The sequence below is a fragment of the Emydura macquarii genome, unplaced genomic scaffold, assembly GCF_026122565.2.
Source record: "Emydura macquarii macquarii isolate MOO-44397 ecotype Brisbane River unplaced genomic scaffold, CSIRO-AGI_Emac_v2 contig_799, whole genome shotgun sequence".
Classification (NCBI taxonomy): domain Eukaryota; kingdom Metazoa; phylum Chordata; order Testudines; family Chelidae; genus Emydura; species Emydura macquarii.
In genome coordinates, this window is record NW_027130936.1 from 1266086 (window position 1) to 1293997 (window position 27912).

Below are 27912 nucleotides of genomic sequence, written 5' to 3' on the forward strand. Positions count from 1 at the left end.
TGCCACAAGTTTTCAAAGATAATGGCCAATGGCTCCGTAATCAGACCAGCCAACTCCCTCAGCACTTTGGGATGCATTGCTGGGTGCTCAGAGTGTAGACAAACCCTAGTTGCTGCCCATGTAGGAGAAAGCACAGCAAATCAATGGCTTTGATGAGAGGAAAGGTGGCCTCAAGGTTAACACAGTGGACTAGGACTCAGGAGATGTAAGATAAATTCCTAGCTCTGCCACAGATTCTTTGTATAACCTTGAGCTAGTCTCTTACCCTCTCTGTGTCTCAGTTCCCCATCTGTACAGTAGGGATAACTACACTTCTTTTGTATGTCTTGGTGGTTTAGATTGAAAGCTCTTTGGGACAGGGGCTGTTTTTTGTGTTCTGTGTTTATACAGCACCTGCGCAATGGGATCCTGACTGTGGTTGTAACGTGAATGGTAATGCTCCAATGTTTTCCTACTTGTATTGGAAGAAATTCATAGATCTTACTGTCCACATTTTAAAAAGTAGCTTTCCCTTGCCAGCCTCACAACAAAAGCTGACATTAGCTCAGCTTTTTGACTGACCCAGCTGTCCCCTCTCATCTGATTATACTTGGGAAGCTCAGGTCAGATCTTATCTGGATGCCAGGCCCAGCGCTTTGTGTTTGTCCCTAGACAGCACAAAGCTGTGGCTGGATGGGGATGAAAAGGTGGGTTTTTTTAACTTGTCACACATTTTGCTGATAACCCTGTGCTCACCTCCCCAGCTGCCAGCCCAAATCCAGCATCTCCTGTGAAGTGAGACTCTGGAGGGAGAGGCAAAGGAGACGACCTGGTGTGTAGGACCACTTGTTAAAGGGCTTAGAGCTGAGGACACAGGTCGGAGGGGATTTGTTCTGAACAGCCTTCGGGTGGAGGAAGGGGGTAGGTGCTGGTCCGCGGAATTCAGTTTAACCCATTGTGGCGGAAAGGACATTGCTAAGGTATTGCTTTTAATTGTTCAAAATCTGCTGTCGCCTGCGGATTAGTTTCGCCTCTGGAAGCATGGGAGTGAAATACAATTCCTTACTGAAATGATCTTCTCTGCCATTGAGGATGCATTTGTGCATGGGTTAGTTGTGGTAGGAGCACAGAGGTAGGCAGACTGTTATTGGAGGGTGGTTTTCAGACAAAGCTGCACACAGTGATTTGTTATGATCCGCATTAGGGTTTCATGCTGCTGCCCATCACCACAGTATCTGAGCACCTTCCGCACCGAGGGGGGCATCGTGAAGAGTTGTTCAGGAGCACACAGTGTAGGCTAACTCGTGACCAAAGCTGCACGTACTCCCTTGTTATTGCCGTGCTGCTCAGCACTGCCTGGCTGTGCCTGCTCTTTTGTTGTTGCAAAGTGGCTTCTGAATAAAGCCACTCACACTGGTTTGTTATTGTAGGGTTGCTCATGAGCTCTGGGCTCTGCATGCCGTTTAGTTGTTGTAGCTGTGGTACTTTCACTCCAGCAATTCCTGTCTCTCCCCGGGGACCATCCGCAGTGTGATTGCCTTTCCAGGCTGCGCCCTCTCATTGATCTGCAGGCACTGGAAGGAAAGGGAATGCATCTGTCATCTAACTGTTGGCCAGACATCAGAGCAGGCTTAATCTGTTAGCAGAGTCTGGAGACTGGAAAAATGAGAGAGGCAAATCAGCAGGGCAACCGAAGCAAGCAGCAGTGGGGCTGACTGGGTGTGTATGGTTCTTTACTGACACTGGCTAGATCATCTAAAGTGCATTACATTTTCAGTGCTGTCCTACTAGTCGCTTTCAGAGATAAAGTTGTCTCCTGTAGCATGTAAGGTGTATGGCCTCATGATGCTCCCGGGAGCCTGCTGTGACCTCAGATTCCCACTCCACACGTTAATACGCTGAGACCTGTCTGGGTTTGGCTAGGCAGGGACTCTAGCGTCTTGGAAAGCAGGTGCCCTTCTTCTTCGGGTTGTCCTCTTGACAGTTGTTCCTCCAGCACCAGGTGGGTGAGGTAATAACTGTTATTGGACCAACTTCTGTTGGTGAGAGAGACAAGCTTTCAAGCTTACATGGAGCTTTTCGGCAGATCTTCTTCCTCCAGCAGGCAGAAGCAGGCCAGGATGGAGAATGGAGGTAGACAGAAATTCCCAGGCCTTCTTGACTTGCAAATGAAGGCAGAAGGGTTCAGTCAGGCTTTCAGTAGCACTTCATCTGGTTGTGTTCACATGCACTGGTCCCCATGGCCTGGGAGAATGCCCGTCCTTTAAATCAAAGCGCTGAAGGCTCTTCTGTGTGCATGTGTGAATGGCACCTGGGCTGCCACCCAGCCTTGTGTGAAAGGTGCTGCCCAGGTCCATGGGTGTGGAGCACGGAGGTTTTATCCATCAACGGAAGTGCTTCATGAGATACCAATGTTGTGATGGTGCCAGGGAACCTCAGCCATAAAGTCTTGTTCCAAATGCTTCAGAGCTAACGCATGCACTTGATACAAGGGATCAGGAAACCGGCCCTTCTCCATCAAGAGCTCCAGGCAACTCGTTCTAGAGAGACGCTGGAATCCATCTTTGCCATGCTTCAGGGTGAGGTGAGAATGTTCTTTTTTCCCTTTCAGCCTCGTGGTTGTGGTAGGCTGTTTTGTATAAGGGACATTCTGGGATGGGCTGTTGCGTTTTCGTTTCACCTTTTGTTTGAAGATATGTGCAACACTCATTAGGACGGGGGTTGAAGTAGGACATAGGTTAAAGCTAGAGGCCATATTTAAATGTAGATGCCCATATCTGAGAACTCTGGTGCCTGTGGAACTCCAGGGGGCCCCAGACACCTGAACTCTTGCAGTCAGGATCGTAGGAAGTTGAAAGACTTTAAGGGCCTCAATTTTAGGGCTCAGCTGAGGCAGGATAGCCTCACAGTCTAGCACCATGCAGGGGCACTGATCAGTACTAGGAAAGAAGGTAGCAAGTTAGACTCCTATGCAAAGTCTAGCCAGGCCAGACCCTGTTTAGCTTCACAGCGCATGGTGTGCAGACGGACCCCATGGACAGCTCTTTTCTTGCACCTACTAGCCTGTGGTTTTCTACCTCTATAGATATCTTTGCTGTCACCTTCTCCATGCAAAACACCCAAGTGCTCTGTAAAGGGGGAGATTCTGACCTGGTTTGTGCATTGAAGGAATAATAATGTCAGACCATCAGCCTGTAGTTATAGACTCTCCCTTATGGTGGTCCGCATGAGCTGGAGAAGCTGGTAGCATGGCTATGGGCAGATGTAGTTCTGGTTAGTGCTATGCAGGTCCCGGGTCCTGACTATCTCCTGCACGAGTGGGGATGCGTTTCACGTCGGCTGAAGGCTAAATTTAGAACACGAAACTTGTGTCACTTGTGATGCGACCCAAGGCTGAGCCCATGACATGTTGGCCATGAAGCTGTTGTGTGTCCCAGAGTTTTTATTCCACCTTTGTTGTGGAATAAGCCTTAGCGCTGCCTCTCAGCGACCGCCTGGAGAGGGCTTAGTGCATGCCTAAATCCTCTGGGGCCGCCAGGTCTGTGCTCAGCTGGGGTCTGAAAGCTTTTGCATGATCACTTGTGTGTGGCGGAGTTAAGTCAGGGACCCCCACGGGTAAAGAACTGCAGCTCTCCATGTCTCATCACATCAGCTGGGTGAGTTAACAAATGGTGGAGGGAGGGAATGCAATCTCGCTCTTCTCTTTCCCTAGCATTATTCCAGGATCCCAATTCCTCTGGACTCTTGTAAATGGTAAAATTCTGGGTCTGACTAGGGGCATAGCAGGGGAAAGGACAAACAAGGGAGGCATGAAGAGAAGTTAAGGAAGGAAGCTTGGTCAAGGCACACGCACACCATAGCGGGAGATAGCAATGGGGAAAGCTGAGATGAGGAAGGTCATTGGCAACTCACTGAGGAGCTGGCAGTAGAATGGGATGGATCAACCACTGGGGGGCCTAATTTCCACAGCGACACCAGCCTGTTCTCAGCTGCCCCCGCCAGCCATGTGTGAGCTGCTGGGGTGGGAGAATTGTAGATACATTTCCATTGTAGATGTAGCTCTTCTGCCAGCTGGAGTCAACAGCAGCCAGGGCCAGCTTCAACACCTGGGGGTTCCTTTCCAACAGTACAACAGAGCCGGCTCGGGCCCTCACCCAGTCACCTGGGACAATCACATGCCGCCACCCCCTGGGCGCCTTCCTCACACCCCACTCACAGTTGTCCTTGCTCAGTGATGAGCTAAAGTTCGGGAGTGCATCTGAGTGAGTACACCTCCCACTGTGCTGGGGAGGCGGGGGAGAAGGCACCTTGCTTACCCTGCGGCCGGCACTGCTGCACCACCAGTCACCGTGCTGACCTCAGCGCCTGCCTCTCTGCTGGCTGCTTGTGCTCCACCAGCCGCCCTGCCACCACCTGCTTTTACCATGACCTCTGCTGGTCTGTCTCTGGAGGTCCCACCCAGCTCTCAGTGAGTGTCGGTTCATGGTGGAGAAACCTCGCTGCAGAAGGTCAGCTCTAGTGAGCACTTAAAACAGAAGACTCCTAATGGAATCTTAATTAGCTCTATCTTTGAGCAGAGGAAGGTTAAGCACTGCCTAGGGCTCTTAGCGGAGCCCACACTTTTGGACAGGAATACCTGTCTCCCTCCTCCATCAACCTTCAACAAGCCCCTTGCAAGGCCAGTTCTGGTCAGCTGAGGATGATCCCTCCAGTAGGCCAGGCTAAGCACAGCTCTGCTGCCCTTTGCTCATACAATAAGGGGACCAGGTTTCGTTAGCCCTGCAATTAACACTGCAGCGCTTTGTGACCCAACACCAGCCAAAGGGAGCATTTGGGCAAAGCAGTCCCATCACGCCGAGCACTGAGGCAGGGCAGATGCGCTCATGCAAATACAGTCTGGTCCTGAAGTCTTTGCCCCCCCCCTCCCCCGCTAGCTCAGCAGGGGAGAGCTCATTCAGACCCTGCTTACATGTATTAGAGAAATAAGACTGGACTCTGTGTGCGTGCATGTGTTTATGTGCGCGCGTGTGTGTTTGAGTATTTGGGCAGTTTGAGACCCCAGCATCACACATCATCCTGCCTTCTTTTGTGAGACAAGGCTCACAGTGTGGTACCTTTTGCTAACCTCAGTGAATAGTGCAAGTAGCTGGGAGAGACGATACTCCTGGGGTACTGTCATGTCTTTACTGTCACGGTGAGCCTATTCGACGTGCCCCATATTGGAACCAGATTCCAGGTGCCTTAATTCACTGTGGTGTTATAACCAGTTCCAGGCTGCCTGGAGCCTGATCGACATTATAGCGCCAACCAGTTTAAATGAACCAGTTTTAAAGCAGGTTAGGATATCGGGCAGGGGATTCCCCATGTGTAGACATGTCTTTCTGTCTGTCTGTCTATCCTGAGGGCAACTGAGCCCTTCCTGGGATGCTTTTATGGTGCAGTCACACGGCTCGGAATCCTCACTGGCCAATCATGTTCTTGCGTCTGTCCCGCCCATCGTGGCTGTAACCATGGTGCCGCCGTTAGGACCTAGAACACTTGTTACCTAGGCCCAGCAGCACCTTGGTACAGCAAACAGTGTGTGCTCAAGGGCACTAGAGTACAGGCCCATTGCCATGGGGATGTGCAGAGGGCATTGGCTGCCCAGCTCATTCCCTCCCCAGCCAGACGCTCAGCGCTGAGCAGTGTGGTTGGGTTTTTGTTTAGACCCTGCACTTCCAGCCTCCCACCAGCAGGGGGAGCAGAGCACCTGCCTTCTCCTGGGCTGCCCCCTGCAGGCTGCTTGCCTCTCACCCCCCTCTGGCCAGCTCCCTGCAGAGAGGGAGCAGAGGAACCTAGAGCGCCACCCCCTGTCAAAGCCAAGCATGAGAAAAGCTTCCAAGGTAGAGAACTGCCAGCCTTCAGGCGTGAAAAGGGGCAGTCCAGGCTGAAGTGATCACGGGATTTTTCTAATGCTGCGTGGGGGAGAGGAGGCTAGCTACCGTCTGAGCTTTGTGCCTTCAGCAGGAGGCCACATGCCCCCCAACTGTGTGTGCTTCAACCTTCAGTGCCCTCCAGAGATGCAGGCCCACCCCAGCTGCTCGCAGGGGACCCCGATTAACTTCCCCTGGTGCCGGGGGTGGGAGTGCTGCCATTGCATGCCTGCAGTGCCCCACCCCACCCACTCTCCTGCCATTTTATTCACCCGCCACCCCATACGTTCCCTCGCTTCGCCTCACCGTCTCCCAGCCATCCTTGCTCTCTTCCCCTCCCCCACCCCTTCAGTCTCCTTCCTGCACCCCAAACTTCCCACACCCTCTTATTATACCTTCCGAACCCCCCATTCCTCCGTCCACACCTCAGCCTTCCTCGCACCCCCGCTAATTAACCCCCTTGTCGGCAATTTCAGCAGAGAATCTAAGAACTGACCGGGCCATGCAAACTTTGACTCCTGCTGCCCTGACAGACTGCCCTCCTGTCCTGGGTTGTGAGCTCCTCTTCCTCTGCTTGTATAGCTCCTGCTAGTGTCTGTGGGAGCGACGGGAACAGGGATAGGAGAAGAGACATCTCTGAATTGACTCTTGCTCTGGGACTGAACCTGTTGGCACGAGAACTAGACCTGTTGGCACCCCTGGGGGAAGAGACCTCTCTCCAAGTAGCCTGAGAAATATGCAGGCTCATCTCGTTTGCTGAGGGCATGCGCCTGAGCCTTTAGAACAGAGCTGGAGATGGTGGACGGTGGGAGGTGAATTTGCATTGGGGAAGAACAAAATACAAACCCATGGTGAAGTTCCTTCTGTTTGCACCTGACAGGTACTGGAGGCACCCTCTGGAGTGGATGAGGCCGTGCGAACTTCAGAGACTAATCACTGGCACCTGGCACATTGTGGGAAGGAATCTATCTCTGTCACTCTGCATGGCGCCACCAACCTGCCAGCCACCCGCAAGGGCAACGTGCCGTGGCCCTATGTTATTGTGTGAGTACCTGGGAATTGTTTGCTGCTTCTAGGCTCTGGTTATAGGATCTGCTCATGCAGCGATGGCACGGGCAAGGAGTTGAGACCATGGTGCTGGCCACAAGGCTGGTCTCTGCTGATTTATTGATTTATTGCCACAGAATAGGCTGGCGCTTGCAAGGTGTCCCCAGGAAGATACATCTCCGAGCTGAGGGCATAGCATGAGAAATCACGGAGACCTGAGAATCTTGTGGGAGAGGAGTGTAAAGTATGGAGAGCATTTCCCTGTGTTGTCAGGGGGAAAAGATGCATACAGCTCTCAGGCTGGAATATCTATTTCTAATTTCCTTTTGCTCAAAACCTGGCTGTCACCCCAGTGATTAATGCTATGGAAGTGCAGGGAGGAGAATAGTTACAGCAGCAACATATCAGAGGGGGTGTAAAACAAACTAACCCCTGCAGGCTGGGAAGTAGCAAATGATCAGAGACAGAGGCATTTTGAAGGTTGCCTTCTTTATTTCAGAGCCACGTGTGTATGTAGGACTGGTGTCCATTGGGTGGCTCAGGGGCTGCTTCGCTGATGCGCACTCAAGGATTCTCAGCTGTTCAGGGCTGCCATGATACCCATGGGCAGTCCCAGATCTTTACATCCAAAGAGGTCAGTCCCCACAGAATCACTGTGAGAAGAAACTCAGAGTTCTCAAAGCTTAGACTGAGTTCACCTGCGTCTTTGAGTCAAAAGCAACACCTTCCCTCCCGTTGCTTGTTGGAATCTGCAGCTGGAATCCATGCAGACTCTTCCTCTTCCTCTGCTGAAATCACTGTTGGCCAGACAGCTACTGATTAACAGCAGTGAAGTACATAGATGTAAAACAAAACAACCCGCTGCAGAACGCTCAGAGTTAGGGAGAGCAGCCGGCTCTGCTCCCCGAGCTCAGCTTCTCCCCACTCACACCGACACAGAGCATGTAAAGCAGCCGCCCTGACTCCTGTCCTCCTGGAATCTGATGGTAGCAACAGGGGGAAGCTGCTGGGGCACAGCCAGGACTATCACACTCACTGCCCAAACTTCTGGCTGTGGACAGAGAGCTAAATCTGCCTAGCCACAAGGACCCCAACACAACTCACTCCTACCCAGCCCCCTGCCCCCCATAGATCTCTTAAAGAGATATCCCCCTATGAGGCCAATGGGCTACAGGGGCATTCCACCACATTGAAGCAGTGGGCCTGTTCTGATGAAAATGGACAGACACCTCAGGCTGGCCCGCATTGAAAAAGTCTGCTGGCATAGCTATGTCAGTCGGGATGTGAACCCCTCCACATGCCCCCACCCACGGCCTAGCTGTGCTGGCCAAACCCCCAGTACAGGCGCAGTTCTGCTGACAGAAGAGGGCTTTTGTCCGCACTGCTAACATCGTTCAGGGAGGTGATATTCCTGTGCTGGCAGAACTCTGTTGGTGTACGCTGCTTCTGCACTAGCCTCTGGCGTGCAGACATGGCCTTCCTTTCCCACTGGCTTGGAGGGAGATGTTTGTTTGCAAACTGGTCTCATGTTAGAGAGAGATGGCCTGCGAGATCTCTGGATTGGACAAGGGTTTGTTATGGGGTCAGCTGACAGGTGAGGAATGGGTCAGGGTGGCTGCTCTACCCTTTACAGCCCTTTGAATGATTTTTTGCTACATGAAATGCATAGACTGATGTCAGAGTCCAGAGACTGGTGCTTCTTGGGTTTATTTATATATTTCATAATAAATAAATAAAACAATATGCCTTGCTGCACAGGATTGAGTTCCTTGTGCATAATACATGCATCAGGGGACTTAGTTAAGCAGCAATGCTTTGGTATGAGAGGGGGAAACAGTCACTGTTTGTGTAGGATCTATGCAAATAATGCTTCGTGCTCCAATACTGTTTTAGCAGTAGATTTTTACTGAGCAGCCCCATTACCAGACCAGAGTGGGCAGACATTTGGCTCACTAATGAGGCTGTAAACAAGCAAAGCCATGTTAATTTCAGTCCCTTTAGAAAGAGAAGTGGAGGAATCATAACCTGAGAAAAAATGAAATCAGCTGAAGGAGCCTGATTCTCTCTTTGGTTGCAACAGCTTTACATTAGTGTAACCTCTTCTTTGAAACTGATTTTCTGTAAGTCCAGAACCAACACAAAACCAGTTAAACCAATGGGCAGTTTTTATTGGACAAATATATTTATTTATCCATCCCACCAAACAAGCAATATGGATTGTTGACAGAGATGAGAGGGAGCCAGGCCCGGGCTAGCGGGGGGGCGGCACATCAGGTTTGAAGGGGCCTTGGCGAGGTGAAGGGGAGGACTGATATAGCAGTGAGGCGGAGGGGTAGGATGGAGGTGCAGTGACAGGGCTGTGTGAGGGGGGGATAGCTGGGAGTGCTGCGGGACAAGATGGCTGGGCATGGACAGACGTGTGTATGTGAATCTTGCGCTGCAGGTACCATGCCCAAGCTGTAAATCCTTCGTTTTACTAAAGAAAATTAATAAAACAAAGAGAAACGTGCTTCCGGGAGCTAGGCACATGAAAAGTAAATCTCTAGCTTCTCAGCTCTTTCGGGGTGTTCTGCACAGACTCTGTCGCTTTAGCATTAGTGGCCTTTCCGCAGCCAGTTGTGTGGGAGTCAGGAGGAGTTGCTCCCAGGACCGAGGAGTAATTTGGGGCTCCTCACAGCACTAAGCACTTTGAGAGTGTAGAAACGCAGATTCCAGCTCCATCACCCTCGAACATGTACATGCAGCTGTGCATGCAGCCTCACTCCACACACAGCTTCTTGTGCTCACATCCCCCCACTCACACACTCTGTCGCTCACACACACACGCATTCTCAGGCTCCCATGCATGTGTGTACATGCTTAGGCAAAGACGTGCATGCAGGAGCATACAGGTGCATGCACCCCACTCACACGAATGCATGTGTGTGTGAGACATCCCCCGTGACAGAGGATACACAGGCCAGAGGTGTAGTAAGCAGGCTGCAGGGTACACACAGACCCAAGATCAAGTGAGCGCTGTGGTGCTCACAGCCCCTTTCAGCACATGCCCCCCCAGAACTCCCCTATTTCCTTGATTTTCTCCTTTCCCCAGCCCTCCTACCTCTCCTCCAGCAGAGATTCCTTTGTTTTCCAATTAAACCTAAATACTCTCCCTGTCTGACTTGTCCTTGGGCTGGGGTAGTTTTTTGAGAGTGTTGAGGACAACTTCCTGGTGTCGTGCTCCTCTTGACTTGCTGCTGCTCACAGACAGGGAAGAATTGGCAGGAAAAGTAGAAGTGGGTGGTAACGTGGGCAGCTGTGACCATGGGATGGTCGAGTTCAGGATCCTGACAAAATGAAGAAAGGAGAACAGCAGAATATGGACCCCGGATTTCAGAAATGCAGACTGACTCCTGCAGGGAACTGATGGGCAGGATCCCCTGGGAAGCTAATATGAGGGGGAAAGGAGTCCAGGAGAGTTGGCTGTATTTTAAAGAAACATTACTGAAGGTCCAGAAACCAACCATCCTGATGTGCAGAAAGAATAGCAAATATGGCAGGTGACTAGCTTGGCTTAACACAGAAATCTTCAGTGAGCTTAAACACGAAAAGGAAGTTGACAAGAAGTGGAAGCTTGGGCAGATGACTAGGGAGGAGGATAAAAATACTGCTCCAGCATGCTGGGGTGAAATCAGGAAGCTAGCAAGGGACGTGAAGGGTAACAAGAAGGGTTTCTACAGGTACGTTAGCAACAAGAAGAAGGTCAGGGAAAGTGTGAACCCCTTACTGAACGGGGGAGCAACCCAGTGACAGAGGATGTGGAAAACGCTGGAGTACTCAATGCTTTTTTTTTGCCTCTGTCTTCACAGACAAGCTCAGCTCCCAGATACTGCCCTGGGCAGCACAGAATGGGGAGGAGGTGAGCAGTCCTCAGTGCTGAAAGAACAGGTTCAGGACTATTTAGAAAGGCTGGACATACACAAGTCCGTGGGGCTGGATGCAATGCATCCGAGGGTGCTGAGGGAGTTGGCTGATGTAATTGCAGAGCCATTGGCCGTTATCTTTGAAAACCTGTGACAATTGGGTGAGGTACCTGATGATTGGAAGATGGTAAATCTAGTGCCCATTTTCAAAAAAGGGGAGGAGGAGGATCTGGGGAACTACAGACTGGTCAGCCTCACCTCAGTCCCTGGAAAAATCATGGAACAGGTCCTCAAGGAATCCATTTTGAAGCACCTGGAGGAGACGAAGGTGATCAGGAACAGTCAGCATGGATTGACCAAGGAAAAGTCATGCCTGACCAACCTGATTGCCTTCTATGATGAGATTACTGGCTCTATGGATGTGGGGAGAGTGGCAGACATGACATATCTTGACTTTAGCAAAGCTTTTGGTACGGTCTTCCACAGAATTCTTGCCAGCAAGTCGTCATTTTGTATGGTGGGTATGGGTTGGATGAATGGACTGTAAGATGCATAGAAAGCTGGCTAGCTCAACGGGTAGTGATCAATGGGTCGAAGTCTAGCTGGCAGTTGGTAACAAGTGGAGTGCCCCGGGGGTAGGTGCTGGGGCTAGTTTTGTTGAACACCTTCATTAACGATCTGGAGGATGGGGTGGATTGCACCCTTAGCAAATTTGCAGATGACACTAAACTGGGAGGAGTGGTAGATACGCAGGAGGGCAAGGATAGGGTACAGAGTGACCTAGACAAATGGGAGGATTGGGCCAAAAGAAATCTGATTTGGTTCAACAAGGACAAGTGCAGAGTCCTGCACTTAGGACAGAAGAATCCCCTGCACAGCTACAGACTGGGACTGACTGGCTAGGCAGCAGCTCTGCAGAAAAGGACCTGGGGGTTACAGTGGACAAGAAGCTGGATATGAATCAGCAGTGTGCCCCTGGTCCTGAGAAGGCTAATGGCATATTGGGCTGCATTAGTAGGAGCATTGCCAGCAGATCGAGGCACTGGTGAGATCACATTTGGAGTATTGTGTCCAGTTTTGTGCCCTCCTCTACAGAAAGGATGTGGATAATTTGGAGAGAGTCCAGTGGAGGGCAATGAAAATGATTAGGGGACTGGAGCACAAGACTTATGAGGAGAGGCTGAGGGAACTTGGCTTGTTTAGTTGGCAGAAGAGAAGAGTGAGGGGGGATTTGATAGCAGCCTTTAACTACCTGAAAGGGAGTTCCAGGGATGATGGAGCTAGGCTGTTCTCAGTGATGGCAGATGACAGAACAAGGAGCAAAGGTTGCAAGTTGCAGGGGGGGTGGTCTAGGTTGGACATTAGGAAAAACATTTTCCCTGGCAGGGTGGTGAGGTACTGGAATGGGTTACCTAGGGAGGTGGTGGAATCTCCATCCCTAGAGGTTTTTAAGGTGCAGCTTGACAAAGCCCTGGCTGGGATGGTTTAGTTGGGGTTGGTCCTGCCTTGAGCAGGGGGTGGGACTAGATACCTCTTCAGGTCCCTTCCAGCCCTCATTTTCTATGATTCTATGGGGAAGCGAGGCCAATGAAGGACACAGATTTCCTTCACCTTTCCACTCCATTTTCACATTCCTTAGGTACGGCGGCTCCTTTCAGCCCTTCCCTTCCATCCAAAGAGTCACTCTCTTTGCCATTAAGATCTGTCTCTGCCGCGGTGTGCCCCCATACCACACCAGCTGGAGAGCCCCTCCTCAGTGCCTCCAGCTGGGCGGTGGGGGAGAGACACCTGAGATGGGGCAGAGCAGGGGCCCGGTGGAGACATGGAGTGGTGGCTGGGTGAAGCGGGGTTCTGGGTTTCATGGGGGTGGGGAGGGGTAGATTGAGGGTTAAGTGTAGTACTGAAGCGGAGAACAACGTGATGAAGAGGTGGGGATGTTCCAAGGGGCTGGCCCGTGGCAGTGGCACAAGGCAGTGGGTATGGTGGGTGATCAGCGTTTTAGATGGACTGAAGTTGTTAGCCTGGGAAGCCAGAGAACAGGCGGTTGGGAACTCCTGCTCCTTCTGCCCCCCTGAGTTGGAACTGCCGCTTTTCAGCTTCCCTTCGCTCCCAGTGGCCAGCTAGGGATGGTGACAGGCTGCTGCGGTCAAGGGGCTGGTGTCAGACCTACAGTTCAGGGAACTGAACTAGGAGACAGCAGGACGGTCTGTGTCCTTTGGCCAGGACAAGCAGATGGAGAATCCAGCACCGTCTCTGCCAGTGTTTGCGTTCCCCACAGGCAGGTGGTAGGGTGAGTTTGGGACTGGTCTGCTGATAGACAGGAGCCCCAGGATTCCAGTGGCAGGAGTAGCTGTGTCTGGCCGATGGGTCCCCACTGGTGCATTTTACCCATGCCATTTAAAGACCTCGGACCCTGACTCTCAGTCCCCTCCAAAGTGAAGGCTGTGAGGGGATCTGATTGCATCAGGGGTGGGGAGGGTATTAAACACCAGGGAGCTACTGGACAGCTGTTGAAGCTAAAGGACAATGTTGGCACAAGATAAACTGGCCATGAGTAAATTCACGGCAGAAATTAGAAGCAGGTTTCTACTAATCAGAGGAGGAAGGTTCTAGAACAGCCTCCCAACAGGCCCAGCGGGGAGCAAACACCCTCGTTTATTACTGGGGTGATCTATACAGCAGAAGAGAACAGCCTTGATGGCCCAGGCGGTCCCCTCCTGGCCTGTGTTCTAACAACTAGCCTACCCCCGTTGCACTAGCATGTATCCCGCACTGACATCTGCACCTGCAGTGTTCAGCTGTGCACTCAGCACTAGTAATGGTTCCGCACCCCGGAAGCTGACATATAGGCACAGAAAAAGGGATGACCTGCTCCATTTATCTCCAGGGGGGATTTAATTCTGGGGCCTGCAGCTGTGCTGAGAAGCTAAGTGCACCCTGGTGCGAAACGACTGCTGGAGTGAAGCATCCCTTCAGTGGGTGAGGACTAATCAGTACCGAGTTTAATCAGCCAGCAGGGACTCAGCAGCAGAGCAGCTCAGGGCTCTCCTCTGGAAACTAAGCATGCTTCCTCCAGTGCAAGGAGCAAAGACCAGAGGGCTGAGGCCAGGTCTCCTACATGGCAGCTCATGCATCCCCCTCAGATCATGTCTGTGATTCTAACACTGCTCTTTGAAGCGTGCTGGAAAACATTCCAAGAAGAATCACAGGAAATATTTGCTAAAGCACAGCCCTTCTCAGGAACAGATTCGCCTGGAGGCAGAAGTGACATTTAAAGCAGCGAGAGCAGCAACCCATGGCTGCATAGCTGGCTGGTTAAGATTCAAACCAACATCAGAGCCTCATTTCTCCCCACGCACTAACTCCAGCCTGCAGAATCAGGGAGGGGGAACCTTGCACTACTCCTGATGCATTCTGGGCCTGGCGCAAGGCCCTTTAAAATCAAGGAGAATCTTGCCAATAATATCAGCAGACTTTGGATCAGGCCCTTAGAGATGAACATGGCATGGGTGAGAGAAACCGAACTGGTCCCAGTGACATGGTTTGGCAAACCTGGGCCAAGTCTGCCTTGTGACAGGATGACTTTGATGTTATGGTTTTGCCACTGGAGTGCCTTTGATCCATGATGCCAGTCCTGGAGCCCTTTCCTAGTGCCTGGGGGAGGAGGAGCCATCCCTGGAGAACATCAGCTCCTGGATGGCACATGTGGAACAGCTGCCTAGGGTAGCCACAGGCCAAGAGAAATGCCAGAGCCCGTTCTCCAGAGTGGGCAGCAAGAGCCAATTAATCACGTGGGGCCACTGCTAGCCTGGGAGAGCCCATCTCAAAGCCGGAGGGGCTGCAGAAATGAAACCGAGGAAACAGGCAGCCCCAACTCATAGCGGGGGGGGGGGGCTTTCTGCCTGGGGAGGAAGCCTGGAGAAGCCCATCCTCAGGATAGGGCTCAAGGGACAGTCACTTTGTGGGGCAGCAGCTGGCCTAGGAAAGCCTGTTCATCCCACAGCATCAGTGGCCTGAGAGGTTGAACTGCCTGGCCAGGGTAATGGCTGGCACTGACAGCTCCTTCAGGGGGTGTGAAATGAGCGAGGGCTTTCAGTCCACATCAATATCTCATCACACTGATTGGAGCTCATGGGAGCAGAGCTCCGCTCCAGCCCCTAGAGCTTGTCCAGGGGGGCTGGAGCTAGGGGGACTGGGGGTGTGGCAGCAGCCTTGGATTGAAGTGCTGCCATCACAGCCAGGGTTGACAGGTTGGTCCAGTGGCTCTCAGCAGCTGCGCTACGCACATTGTTCCAGCCCCTAGAGCTTGTCCCTGCACTGTGGGGTTGGAGCAGGTTGGCAGCATTCTTCTTTGGCAGGCACTGGCCTAGGGGATGGGGTCACAGTAAACATGATTTTAGGAAGACTTTTGACACGGTCCGAAATGACATTCTCATTAGCAAATTAGGGACATGTGGCCTAAAAGAAATTACTATAAGGCTGGTGCAAAACTGGTCAAGAGCCTATCCTCCAAGAGTAGTTATCCATGGTTTGCTGTCAAACTGGGAGAGTGTCTCTGGGCTCCCGCAGGGGTCATCCTGGAGCTGGTACCATTCCCTGTGTTCAGTAATGACTGGGTAATGGAGGGGAGGACGCTTATGAAATCTGCAGCTGACACCGAGCTGGGAGGGTTCCAAGCACTCGTGGGGGCAGGATTAGAATTCAAAGCAACTCTGACAAATTAGAGAATTGGCCTGAAATCGACAAGATGAAATTCAGTAAAGACAGGTTCAAAGTGCTTCACTTTCTAACTACAAGGGTAGTTAAGTTCTGCAGTGCGCTTCCAATGGAGGTTGCGGACTCTGTGTCTGAGGTTTTGCACACCGGTTGGATACACAGCTGTCAGAGATGGTCTAGATGAGGTCCTGCCTCAGTGCAGGCCACCAGGGCTGGACTAGATGACATGTCAGGGTCCCTTCCACCCTACCATTCTATGAGTCTATGAAATTTGCCCTCCCATTGCCCACGCTGTGCCAGCCCTGCAGATATAGTGCCCTCAGCCTCCAGGGATGCCAGCCCCGCAGATATAGTGCCCTCAGCCTCCAGGGATGCCAGCCCCGCAGTCTTTCACCAGGGCTGTTCTGGCTGTGCTGTGCATCTGTCTGCTTGCATCTGCACAGGGCCACAGGCCGATCAGTTACACGGAGGAAATCCAGTGCTGTTCTGATGAAGACAGTGGAGTTAGTCTGGATTATTCCAGTGGAATCAAGATCGCAATCTAGGTCTCTCACTGGCTGAGGAGTCACCCCCAGCCCACCCCACCCCACCCACTGTTTTAATCAGCAGACACTTGAACAGAGTGGCAGGAGCTCTCTTGCCACCCCTACCCCTCTGGTGCCTGAGTAACTCCACTGCTGGAGCTGTTTCTATTTCCATAAACTAATTATAGCCAGATAATCCCAGGAGATTTAAACATCAATAACCTAAATGGTAACATGAGGGTGGCTTCTGATGGTTGCATCTCTCTTTACATTTCCACACTTCTCCATTGCTATATTGCCATGGTAACGGGGGCGGGGGCAGGAGCAGGAGGGTGGGGGGAAGACAAAGGAGAAACTCCATGGATATCGGTGCGAGGGTCTGTAAATTACCGATGCAGGACACATCAGGTGCCTTTTAGTAACCATAGTGAGGAAGCCAAGGCAGAAGGAAATTGGTTATTGTTCATGAGAATACTTCATCTGAAGGAGAACAAAAATGAAATCCAAAGGTGCTTTGTGTTATGTGCAATGTGACCTCTCCAAGGAGTGAGGGCCAGTCGGGAATCAGCCTTGGAGGAACTGTGATTTCCCAGCCGTGCACTCCGGACACCACACTGGCATCTGTCAAAGGGAAGCAAGCCAAAATGCAACCAGCCGCTTCATCTCCACAGGTGAGGCGGCTGGCCAGCAGGTGCCAGTGAGATATTAATGACTGGTGAGGATGAGCAATGGGGAGCCGATGGGAGCGGACGTAATGCCTGGTACTGGTGAAAGGTGCAGGGAAAGTTCTGCGAGATTGCACCCTTCGACACGTAAGCTACTGGCACTGGGTGGAAGGTGCGTTTGATCTAGGCCAGAACTGAACAGTTAGAAATGCAGCGGGGCTTGTAATACTTTGTTACTGCGTGATCTAAAGGGGCTCAAGAAAGTGCAGTCACTTTGGCTGGACTCTGTAGATATCTCTGTGGTCAAAATCATGAATGATGTTTGCTGGATGAGTTGAACATCTGGTAGCATCTGTGATGCAGTCAGCCATCCCTCCCTGCAGCTGGCACTCAGCACAGGGTGTGAATAGCCGCGGATGTGCTGGGTCAGAAAGGACTGACCTTTGGCTCTGTTTGCAGGCCAAGGCTGCCCAGTGCTTGCTGAGATCGCGCTTGGTTCCAAGCAATGCATGGAGGAGTGAGCCAGGGACTGGAGCAGTGAGCTAGCCATCATGTGCTTGTGGGGAACGTTTGCACAGCCCCTCATCATGTTTGCTTCTAGCCCAGGCTAATAGTCTCTGGATTTCCCAGGCGCCACGTGCCGTCTCCGGCCCTTCTGTGTGGACAGCTCCTGCTATCAGCGGCAGCTCTGCCTTCAGATCAGATAGAGCGTGTGGCCCTAAGTGTCTCCTCCAGGAGCACTTGATGCTTCTGCATCTGGGAGGGATCAGTGTGCTTGGAGCCCCAAAAAGGCCAGGCATCAAACCTCGGGGTAAATCACTTGCGTGTTTCCATAGGGCCTGTTGGTGAGAAGGGTGCACAACATATGGGTTTCCTTGAGAGCACAGGGGCCACTGGAGGACGAAGGCACCAGCCTCAGTCCACCCTGTGGTGTACACAGTGGCTGTGGGCTGGGCTAATGCGTTCAAAGGAGCCTCTCGTGCTCAGTTGCTACGTTTGCTTTCACTGACGATGTGCAAACCCTGATCAGGGAAGCCAAGCTGCTCTGCCCCAGCCTGCTCCCCATTAAAGTTTGTCCCCTTTCATTGTAGCTCCACTAAATTGTGTTTGTTCTGGACACAAACTGGAGCAGCAGCATTTGGTGGGTCATAAAGCCCCCCTAAAAGGAGCCATTTAGAGACTGACCAGGTGTAGTCAAGCTGTCTTTAGAGGTGAGATGAGTTTTATGGCTGCGTGATTGGGGCGGGGGTGGCAAATATTGGGATGACTTTTTAGGTAACATGTGGGTCCTGAGAGCCAGGCTGAGAGCATGGGTTAGATTGGCCCAAGGTGCACAAGATACCATCCCACGTACAGCTTTGCCAGCGCCCCTCAGTCCTGACCTGCAGCCCCCTGCTATCCCGGCCCTGAGAGTCACCCCATGGCTCTGCCAGTGCACTTTAGGTTTGGACAATTTGGTCTCCTCGTACCTTCCTTCTTTACACCGGTGACAGTGACTGGTCTCTTGGCAGCGCTCAGGCCTCCTTATACTGTTGTCTTCCAGAGATGGGGAAGAGCTGAAATCAGCACAGCATTTGCCTTCCTTTCTCCTCGCCTGCCTCCTTTCCCACAAATGCATCTCCTTTCTATGAACACAGGAAGTAACCTTAGAGGCAGTTCTCTCCTCCCTCCTCAGATAAGCCCACCCAGTGCAATGCTGTGCCTGGCTCCCCTCAGCTCTCACAGCAGGGTGATGTTGATGGTGACGGTCTGAGGCTGCAGATTCAGTGCCCCTCCCCAACCCTGTTCTGCTCCTGGCCTGGCATAAAGCAGGAGTGACCTTGCAGAGCTGGACCCAGGTGTGTTTGCAATTAACGCAACAATGAGGCATAGAATTGGCAGGCTCTGTTCCCTTAAGTGTGGAGGCAGGGAGGGCCTTTCTCGGAGGTATGCCTGGGAAAGGAGAACCTACCTCCCCCTCGATAGCTTCTGCACTTCAGTACAGAGAAAAGAAACTCAAGGTCTCAGCTGAATGCGTTATTGTGCTAGCTGCCTGAGAAGCGCGATTCCATTGCCCCGAAGATCCGCTGGGTTCTCCAGACAAGGCCGCAGCATTTCTTTGGAATCGCTGCAGTAGGGAATGAGCTGCTGATACAAGTGGAGCCAAAGCCATTGTGTGCTGGGGTTGAAATGAGGTGAAGCCTCTACTGTGACTACCTAGCAAAGGAGTTGTGTTTCCATACACAAAGGCTTTCTGCCTACAGTCACAGTGATTGCCAAGGAAGGGAAGCAATGAAAACAAAGCACAGAAGGAACGTCTCTATGAAAGAGCACAGCATATGGTTTCCCCTGAAGCATGCAGCAGCTGCTTTGAGAACAAAATGGCTGCTCTGGCTGCTCTTCGGTAAACAGAGTTCCTAGTAACTTAAAAAGGCAGCATCCAGAAAACAATGTCCTAAGAGTTTCAACAAGTTACAAAAGTGCACGAGCAAGCAGGCTTTAGACTGTACAGTATTATTTGTATTACCGTAGTGTCTAGGTCATGGACCAGGGCCCCATTGCTCTTGGCACTCTGCAGACACAGAAGAAAAAGATGGCCCCTGCCTCGAAGCACTCTCAGTTTTAGTAACTAAATAAGGCAGCATTGCCTATCCCAAGTACTCAAAAATCGCAAGTTAGGCTCCCCGCAGAATCATGAGATAGGCTTAAAAATCATGAGATTTTGAAAAATAGTAGATTTCTGTTTCTTTTTATGTTCTATTTTGAATCTTTAGGTTACATTCAGGACATGTTTTCAAGCTTTTCTCTGTAATCACAAGGGCTAGAAACTTACATTTTTATAAAAATGAGGCTGCGATTCTCTCAGAATGACAGGACTCCAGGAGCTGGGGCTTTCAGAAAAACATTAAATATTGTGATAGTTGGCAACAGTCATTAGACTTTACAAAATGGGCTGGTATAACTCTTCCATGAGCTGTGCATAGACTGCTATCACCATGAGCAGTGATGCCAGATGACATTCTTGGCAAATCAGTCTTAATGAACCAGAGGCTCCACGCCTGTATTTCTGTTGTGAATGTTGCAGTGTATTGAATTTTCTTTTGTTTTGTTCTTTGGTGGGAATAATGTATTTGAGCCACCTTGTTTACTCCTCTGCTAGGAATGTTATCCCTGAAAGAAAATCTCCAGTGCTTAGAGAGCATACCTAAGGCCTTGTCTACACTCGAAAAATAAGTCGACCTAACATAGATCGACTTATAGCCACTGCCGTAATTACTGCGATGACCGACGTCCACACAACTCTCCTTGGGTCAAAGGTTTGTGTCCGCACCAGGAACACTTCCACCGACCTAAGAGGGGCAGCGTGGGGAGCTGAGAGCCCGGGCTTTCAGATCCCTGCCGGGAGCCTTGAGATTACAAGAATGACAGATAATTATCAATGTAAGGGAATGCAGTGTCTACATTGCCATTGTATCACCCTATCTATGCCAACATAAGCCCTATGCCTCTCCTTGAGGTGGTTTTATTATGTCGGCAGAGCAGGAGACCATCGGGGGAGGAGTATTTCAGTGTGTACACCTCCACTGTTTTGTCGACAAAAGCTGACTTTTGTCGAGAAAACTCTCTAGTGTAGACCAGCCCTTAGATAGCTGCATAAATATTTACCAGATCAGGGCTATGTACCTCTAACATCAACAGAACAGAGTTTGCCTTTCCCAATCTTCATGTGTTGTATAAGCTGCTGTCTGGCTCCAGGAGGTCGGATGCTATGTGTGAGACTCAGTTCTGTATCTTTGATACTAGCACCTCAGTCTTTAAACATTATCCTCACAGCTCCTCTGCCGGCTGTTCTTGCCATCAGAGAGGGGGCCCTGTGGCACAGAGAGGTTAAGTGAAATGCCCAAGGTCACCCAGGAAGTTTGTGATGAAGCAGGGAATTGAACCCAGATCTCCAGCTGGTGCCCTAACCACTGGACTATCCTTCCTTACTTCCAAGTCCAGGAGACGGGGCCCACGCAGGGGCCCACAGAGGGAGGTGGGTCAAGGGATTCTGCGCTGTTCCAGGGGACAGTGTAACATAGTGCAACTCCCTGGGCTACCGAATATGCGGCAACCTAGCCCCTCCCTGAACTGGCTATGGACAGCTTGGCAGTGCAGAGCTGGCCAGAATGATCAGCCCCATCTTATCCCCATCACACCCCCGACATGTGCAGAAGCTGCAGCTAGGGGGGTCTGCTTAGTGCAGCCTACAGCTGGTCTGCACTGGGCCTGTGCCTTTTTCTCTTCCTATGCTTGGCTAAGGGCCCATAATGGAGGGGAGAATTTCTCCATAGCTCTCGTTAGGAAGCTGCTTTGGAAAGTGCGGCGCATGTACTGCACTTATGAATTTATGATAAGCACTGCTCCAATATCACCAATCCCAAGTGTTCAAACATCATGAGGTCAGCTTAAAATCATGAGGTTTTTTTAAAGATACATTTTGTGATCTTGCTATTTACTTTCTAGTTTGGAACCTTCCAGGCCATGCTGTCAGGGTTTTCTCCAAAACCCAAAGGCTGGAAATGTACTTTTGTTTTTTCAGTAAAATCTGAAATTCTCACCTCGCGATACAACTCCAGGGGCTGGGGCTTGACGAAAAACCACCGAGTATCGCAATCAGATCACTAGAGTTGGCTGTGCTGCTGACCAGGAAAACACAAGGGGCAAAAAGGGGAAAAGTTTGCAAAAATTTGTTTCCGTTTTTCCTTGGAATTTAATTTTCGGTGAAGTTTTCTGTGCAACCTTAGCTGTGGACACCTTGGGGTTTTGCTGTACCACCCTGTTAAAGTGCTGAGCTCTCTGCTGGTGTGTGGGCCATGTAGCAAACTCTGCAGTCTGTTGTAGAGGACACACACACTGCGCTCTCGCTCCTGGAGCCTTTACTTTGGTTTTGTTTTCCTCAGGCTAAATAAGAATCATTTCAGAATGAAATTATAGGGTGGCCTTTTGTTTATGGGAAATCTAAGTGGCAAGGTAAGCTTTCCCCAAAAGCAGAGTGGAGGTAAAGAGATGGAGGAGGGTGGGATTTTCAAGACGCAAAGTATACAATTTCCTAGGATAATTTCTATGCTAGTAAGGGGGAAATGTAGGTTAAGAGGGAAAAAAACGTGCCTATTAATTAGGGAATAAAACAGAGGATGTAATTGATGCAATCCACTAAAATCCATGGGCTTGCATCTGTTTACATCAGCAATGGATTTGGGCCCACCTCTACAGTTCTGAGCTGTCCCCTCTGTCCCTTGAAAAGATGTGTTGAAGTTGGAGTTTTTTGCTGGCGCACTGTGTGCTCAGAAGGAGAAGCCGGGAGCCAGTTCCCCGGGGGCATGCCTCCACAAAGCGGTGGACGGGCTGCCCTTGGGAGCTGGGGCCCTGAGGAGCTGCTTTGGATCCAGGCCATTGAGAGGCTGGGGCTCTTGGGCGCTGGATCCCAGGGCCGTTCCTGGGTGAATGGAATGCTCTCAGAAACAAGGTCCTGATCTGTGGCCTTCAGACCAGGAGTAGGTGACAGGATGCAGTGGCTAGCGTAGGCAATTTTTGCATTGACAATCCATGTCCAGGCTGCCCTGAGAGAGTCTGAGGCCGGGCTTTGATCCCAGCCGAGTGTTACTGCTGAGCCGTCATGCGCACAGCTGTTCTCCGAAGCCGGGCACTCTGTTTGGAGATGGCCATAAAGGAAAGCACAAAACTAGGTCACTGTAGTAAGAAAAATACAGTTGGGCAGGCCCAGTCGGGCTGCATGGGAAGGGGCATGGCTCTCTGCCTCCAGGGCTGCTGATTCGGCTTGGCGTGTGCAGCCCAGCTGTACCAACAGAACTGCCAGACAGAGCATTGGCCCCGGCTTTGTCCACGTTAACAGGAAGTGACACGAGTGATAGAGCTTCCGCTGTTTCCCTGGGAGACCTGGCCCACATCTTAACAACAGATCTCGCTGCCACCAGCTGATTCCTGGGCCCTGTCCTACATTCCCCTCTCCTGACTTTCAGTCCTCCTCAGTTCATCCCACTAAAACGCTCCAGTCTCTCTGCTTACCTCCCCCCGCCATGTACCTGCAGCCAGTCATCATGTTCTCCTCATCGCCACCCCCACCTCTCCTTAACTGTCTCGTAGCCGACTTCAGTGTGCTTAGCTCTGCCTCTTCCCTCCTCCTTCATCCCTTGGGTCAGGGCTTCCGACTGGGAGGTTGCTCACCCTGCTGGGAGGGGTTTGAACTGGCTCCTGGACTTTACTGCCAGACGAGAGCGGAGTCCTGAACCCTTTTCCTGTACACAGAGGGCTGAGAACCACCGCCCTGGATCCTCACAGTCGCTCTGTGTCCTGTCAGTTTTGGCATCCTCCGGGTATTCAGGGAGACAGAACTGAGCACAATTCTATCAGCGTTCTCCTGCCACAGCCATATCCAGACAGACTGGGCTGTTACCTCCTGTCCTGTGCTATAACGCTGCCGGATACGCTGCCCAAACTGCATGGGCCTTTACGCCCCATGCAATCACTGATGTCCAACTTGCGTCCATGCTCACCTCAGACCAACTGCTTCCCAGAAGCCTTTTTCCCACGGACAGCCGTGCCCCTCATCAGCGTTTTTCCTGGTGGAATCTCTATTGGCTCTTCTACCCAGGATTGCACTGATGCTGCTCGTGACTTTACTGACCAGCGTGAGGCACTGTTGTGTTTATAGAGCTAACCTCCCCCAAGCACTGATCGTCAGAGGACGCTAGCCTCACGAGCCTGGGAGAGCCTGGCTCTGCAGATGGCATTTTGGTGGCTGGTTTAGTGTGGAAAAGATGGATGTTACCAGACTTCTAGTGCTGGGAGAAGACATCAAAGCATCTCTCTTCTTCCCATTTCATATCCGCCCCAGCCCACTGATTCCAAAGCACATCCCCAGACGTTGCACTGTGTTTCACATCCACGCAAGCCTTTGGAATGCTCTAGGCAAGTCTATAATGAAGGGACCCGGAGCAGCCTGTTTTTGCTTCCTTTCTGCACCACCCTGTTGGCTTCATTCCACTCTGAGCCCGGTGCCCGTGCAGCAGATCCCCAGGGAGCTCGTTATCGGAGGCTTCATTTTACTGCCAGTCCTTCCCGAATGGTGTGAGCAAAATGCTAATTCCTACCTGCCAGACCAGCCAGCTGCTTTGCTTCCTGGCAGGGCTCCTCTTTGTGGTAGTGGTTCTGTTATCCCCCCCCTCTCTGAGCTGGCCTCGTGCAGCGTGAGAATGCAGAGCCCCAGTAGGGAGGGTATTCGTGTGGCTTCCAGCTCAACTCCCACTAGCGAGCCTGGGTCTTGCAGAGTAGCTTCCAGCTCCAGACTGGATAGACTGCAAGCAAAAGAGGCTGGAACATGCAGCCACGGGGGCTTAAAGATGAGATGGGGGAATTTTTCATGTTTCTTTGCGCCTGAAATGTGTGGCGATAAGACGAGCTTATGGTTAGATTGGTGGGGGGGATGCAGGTGGGAAGGTGTTTACACCTGAAGGATCCTGACGTTAGATGTAGACACATAACAGCTGGCGGTTTTGCAGTGAAATCACAAGCCCTCACATCGAGAGGACAAAGTGGTGGAGATCTGAGCTGCATGGTTTGAATGATCGGTAGAGAGCCAGGCGGTCTTACATGGAGTTTCTAACTCCATCAGTCTCTCTCCAGCCCAGCTGCGCCTTTGTTCTGGTGGAAATGGCACCTCTGAAGCCATAGACCTGAGATCCTAAAGCTCTCAGTCCCCATAGGCAGCTCAGCCGAGATGTTCTGCATTTGGGGAGGCGCCTGGAATTTACATGTTGGTTCCACTTTTGACTGTGCGCTGAGATCTCTCTGCTTCGGCCATTCATCTATGGAGCCGTCAGGACCTGCCCTCCCACCACGACAGCAGGCAAAGGCAAATGTCCCTTCACCCATTATTGCTGCGCTGGCTGCACACGCTTTGGGTGCACAGAGAAAAGAGGAGAGGGCCGGATTAAAAGGGGTCATGTGGTGCGGTGGCATCCATTCTCCTAGAGAGCAGAACACTGCCTGGACTGACACGCGGCCCATTACTGGATGAAATGCCAGCAGCTACACTTAAGGAAGAAAGAAAGCAAAGGGACAGGAGTGGAAAGGAGGGAAGGCTGGGGGCGGGTTTCAGCCTCCCGCACTTCCAAAGCAGACATCCCATTAACACATTGTGGGAGGGAGGGTGACTGTGTGTGAGCAGGGGCCTCCATTAAAACAATCTCTCCAGCCATGAGGGGAGATATCAAATAGCTTGGAAGGAATGGTCATTAAATTTTCATCAGCTGATCGCTTTGAGGGGTGGGGGAAGAGGAGGGGTGAGCGGGGGGTGTAAGTGGGGGGAGGGGGTGAGAGAATGAAAGGCATCTGAAAGAAGATGTAGGTAGCACAGAGCAGCAGCTGGGAGCTGCTTAGGTATGTTTCAAGGACACGCTTTTGTCCGTCTCGTCTCTAGGAGCAAACCACGCTGCTACCTGGCTCCCCTCTCCAGGAAAGAGGCAGTGGGTGCCGGGCTGCCTGCACACAACCTGTCGTTTTAACCAATGGCTGGGAAGGCTTTTATAAGCTGCTTCTCCTCACAGCAGTGAACCCTGGTTCATCAGGATTTCAAGCTATGAGCAGATCTCTCCAGGCCCCCCTTATTTGGGATGCATGTAATGCTGTGAGCACTCACTGATTTTTTTTTCAACATCTCACATCAGAACTGACGTGCAGTTGTGCAGTCTGGGGACAAATGAAGAATTCGGGCTGAATTTCTCCTCTTGGGAATGACTATTTTCATGCTTACAGACACTTCCTGCCTAGGTGGCAAAAGAGGCATGTTTCCATCCACTGAAACAAGCACTGGCTTAGCCAGATACCAGAGGCCATGCTAAAGCATGGGCAGTATTGTTCGGAGTGAGTGGAAATAGGGTTTGTTGTTGTTTCCCTCTGATCTCCCTGGGGGTGCAAATGCTGTTGCACAGCTTCTGTCACAGCACTCAGTAACCAAGCTGCTCCACTTACCTTCTTCTAAGAGCAGTGCTGGCTCCTCTCTTGGAGAAGCCAAGGTGTAAATGTTGTCCTCCAAACCCAAGCAAGCAGCTTACAATGCTGAGACTTGCATCACATCCTCTCGAGGGAACACCACTCATGCACATACCACATTGTGGCATGACAACCAGCAACATCCTTGTGTTTCCATGCAGTGGTACTCTGTTGGCTCTGAACATACTCAGCCTGGGGAGATGGGCTAGATGGCCTCTCAAGATCCCTCCCGTCCCTACATGGCTATGATTCTGTAGTTCAGGGTGCTTTCAATAACCTAGGGATGGGGCATGAATCAGGAGGTCTGACAGCCGCTAAATACACCCAGCTATGTCATCATTAGTCAGAAAGAGGCCTAAACCACATCACTGGATCTGAACAGTTCTGAACTAAGTGGACGGTGTAATTTGGATTCAGATTACAGCCAAATTTGCTGGTTTGTCTCTATCAAACCAAACCCTAGATCCAAACAACCCTGAACTTTGGGAGGTTTGGATCTGAGTTTCATGACACAGGGTGGTCTCTGTGAATAGTGACCCCCTTTGGCAAACTAGCTGCTCTTGAGACTGGTCAGATGCCCTTAGAACTGGACAGTTTGATCCTTCTTGGCAAGATAGTAATATAAAGAGATTTGTTTGGCCTTTTTTTTTTTTTTTTTTAGGAATGTGCAAGGCAGCTTGGATACAATCTGACTCTAATTTTCTCTCCAAAATTGGTCTGAGCCATTATGAAAAATGACAATCGAGTGCAATGTGTAATAATTAGGAAGCATTGACCTAGGGAGTCAATGCACCTGGGACTATCCAACCTCTTCTCAACCCTGGCTAGTTCCCCTGAGATACACGTGGTCTCCCTGAAAAGTGCCTGGGTTTAATTCCATTTTGATTGAAAACAAATTCCCTTGTACCCACTCCTGCCGTTCTCTCCCCAATGCTATTAGCAGGGCACTCCAGCCTGCGGGTTGTTCCTTTTAGGTGAGGCAATGGTTTTCCTTGTTTGGAGAGGGCAGGCGCTGTGAGGAGGGGAAAGGGGGCTCTCTCTATTCTGTCTAAAGTCTGTTCAATGCCCCATGGATCAGAGCCTCATCCATGCCAAGAAAAAGCCATTACATTGACATCCTTTCCTCCTCACTGGGGACCTGAAACCTCGCTCTGTTTAAAGAAATAGATCATTATTTCCACTCATCAGCTTCCCAGGGTCTCTCCTCCACACCTGCCAATTAGCCCTTATCTCGGAAACAGGAGGAGTCCCAATTAACTCTTGGCGTGCTCTGCGGATGTGCATCTAAGCCAAGCCCTGTGGATGTTACGGCTTCACATCCTGGTAAAGCCTGCGGTGTATGGGGCCAGCCCCACTGGCTGGGCTGCAGGAAGATGCAGGGTGTGTGTGTGTGTGTGTGTCCTTGTTTGGATCCTTCACTCCATACTCCAGGATCCTGGGGGCCTGTGTAGCCGCCATGCCTAATTCCTGGGGTGAGAGGCACCATGTGTAACAATGCAGCAGCATCTTCTGCCTTGGGCTGATAGATTCAGGGGGACCATTGGGGGATGCAGATGCATGGGGAGCAGCAGCCCAAGGGGGACCTAGGTAGGTGGAGCGTGACTTATGGAGCAACTGGCTGGCAGGCCCATTTCCCAGCCGTGGAGAGGAGCTGCTGCGGAAACGTACTGGCCAGCAGTGCGGAGGAGAACGAACGAAGAGGCAGGCCGAGGCCGGCAGCCAGCCAGCTCTATGAAAACAAAGGGTACTGGAGCTCTTGGAGATCTCTGGCCCATGCCTGATCCAATACTTCCTTGGAGTGCAAGTGGGGATGTGATGCAAGGGGAGGCTGTGTCCAAAATTGTAGGGTGCCAGGGTGACCCATTGGTTGCTCTGGCTGGCCCTGCCTCCAACCCCTGAAGACCAACAGGAAGCTGATTTTGATGGACTGGTGTTAGGTTGCCATGTCTTTGGTCTGGAGGACATTGGAGGGGGGCTTATTCTTCTTATTCTTCAGCCCGCCAGGTTTCAGTAATACCAGCTCATCCATGGGCAATTCCAGTTCCTCTTGTCCGTTACCCAGGCTCCTAGCACTGCATACAGGCAATTCGAAAATTCCTTCTCTTCATGTCCTTTGGTTCCTTGATTAGTTTGA

General features: G+C 51.3%; 1 protein-coding gene across 1 annotated transcript in view; it reads left to right on the top strand.

Annotated features, from left to right (window-relative positions):
- Positions 1-27912, top strand: part of CCDC33 (coiled-coil domain containing 33) — a 206856-nt gene that overhangs the window by 35618 nt on the left and 143326 nt on the right. The window contains exon 3 of the mRNA XM_067543215.1: positions 6772-6935. Within this exon, the coding sequence (XP_067399316.1) occupies positions 6772-6935 (164 nt within the window). The remainder of the gene's footprint in view (positions 1-6771; positions 6936-27912) is intronic.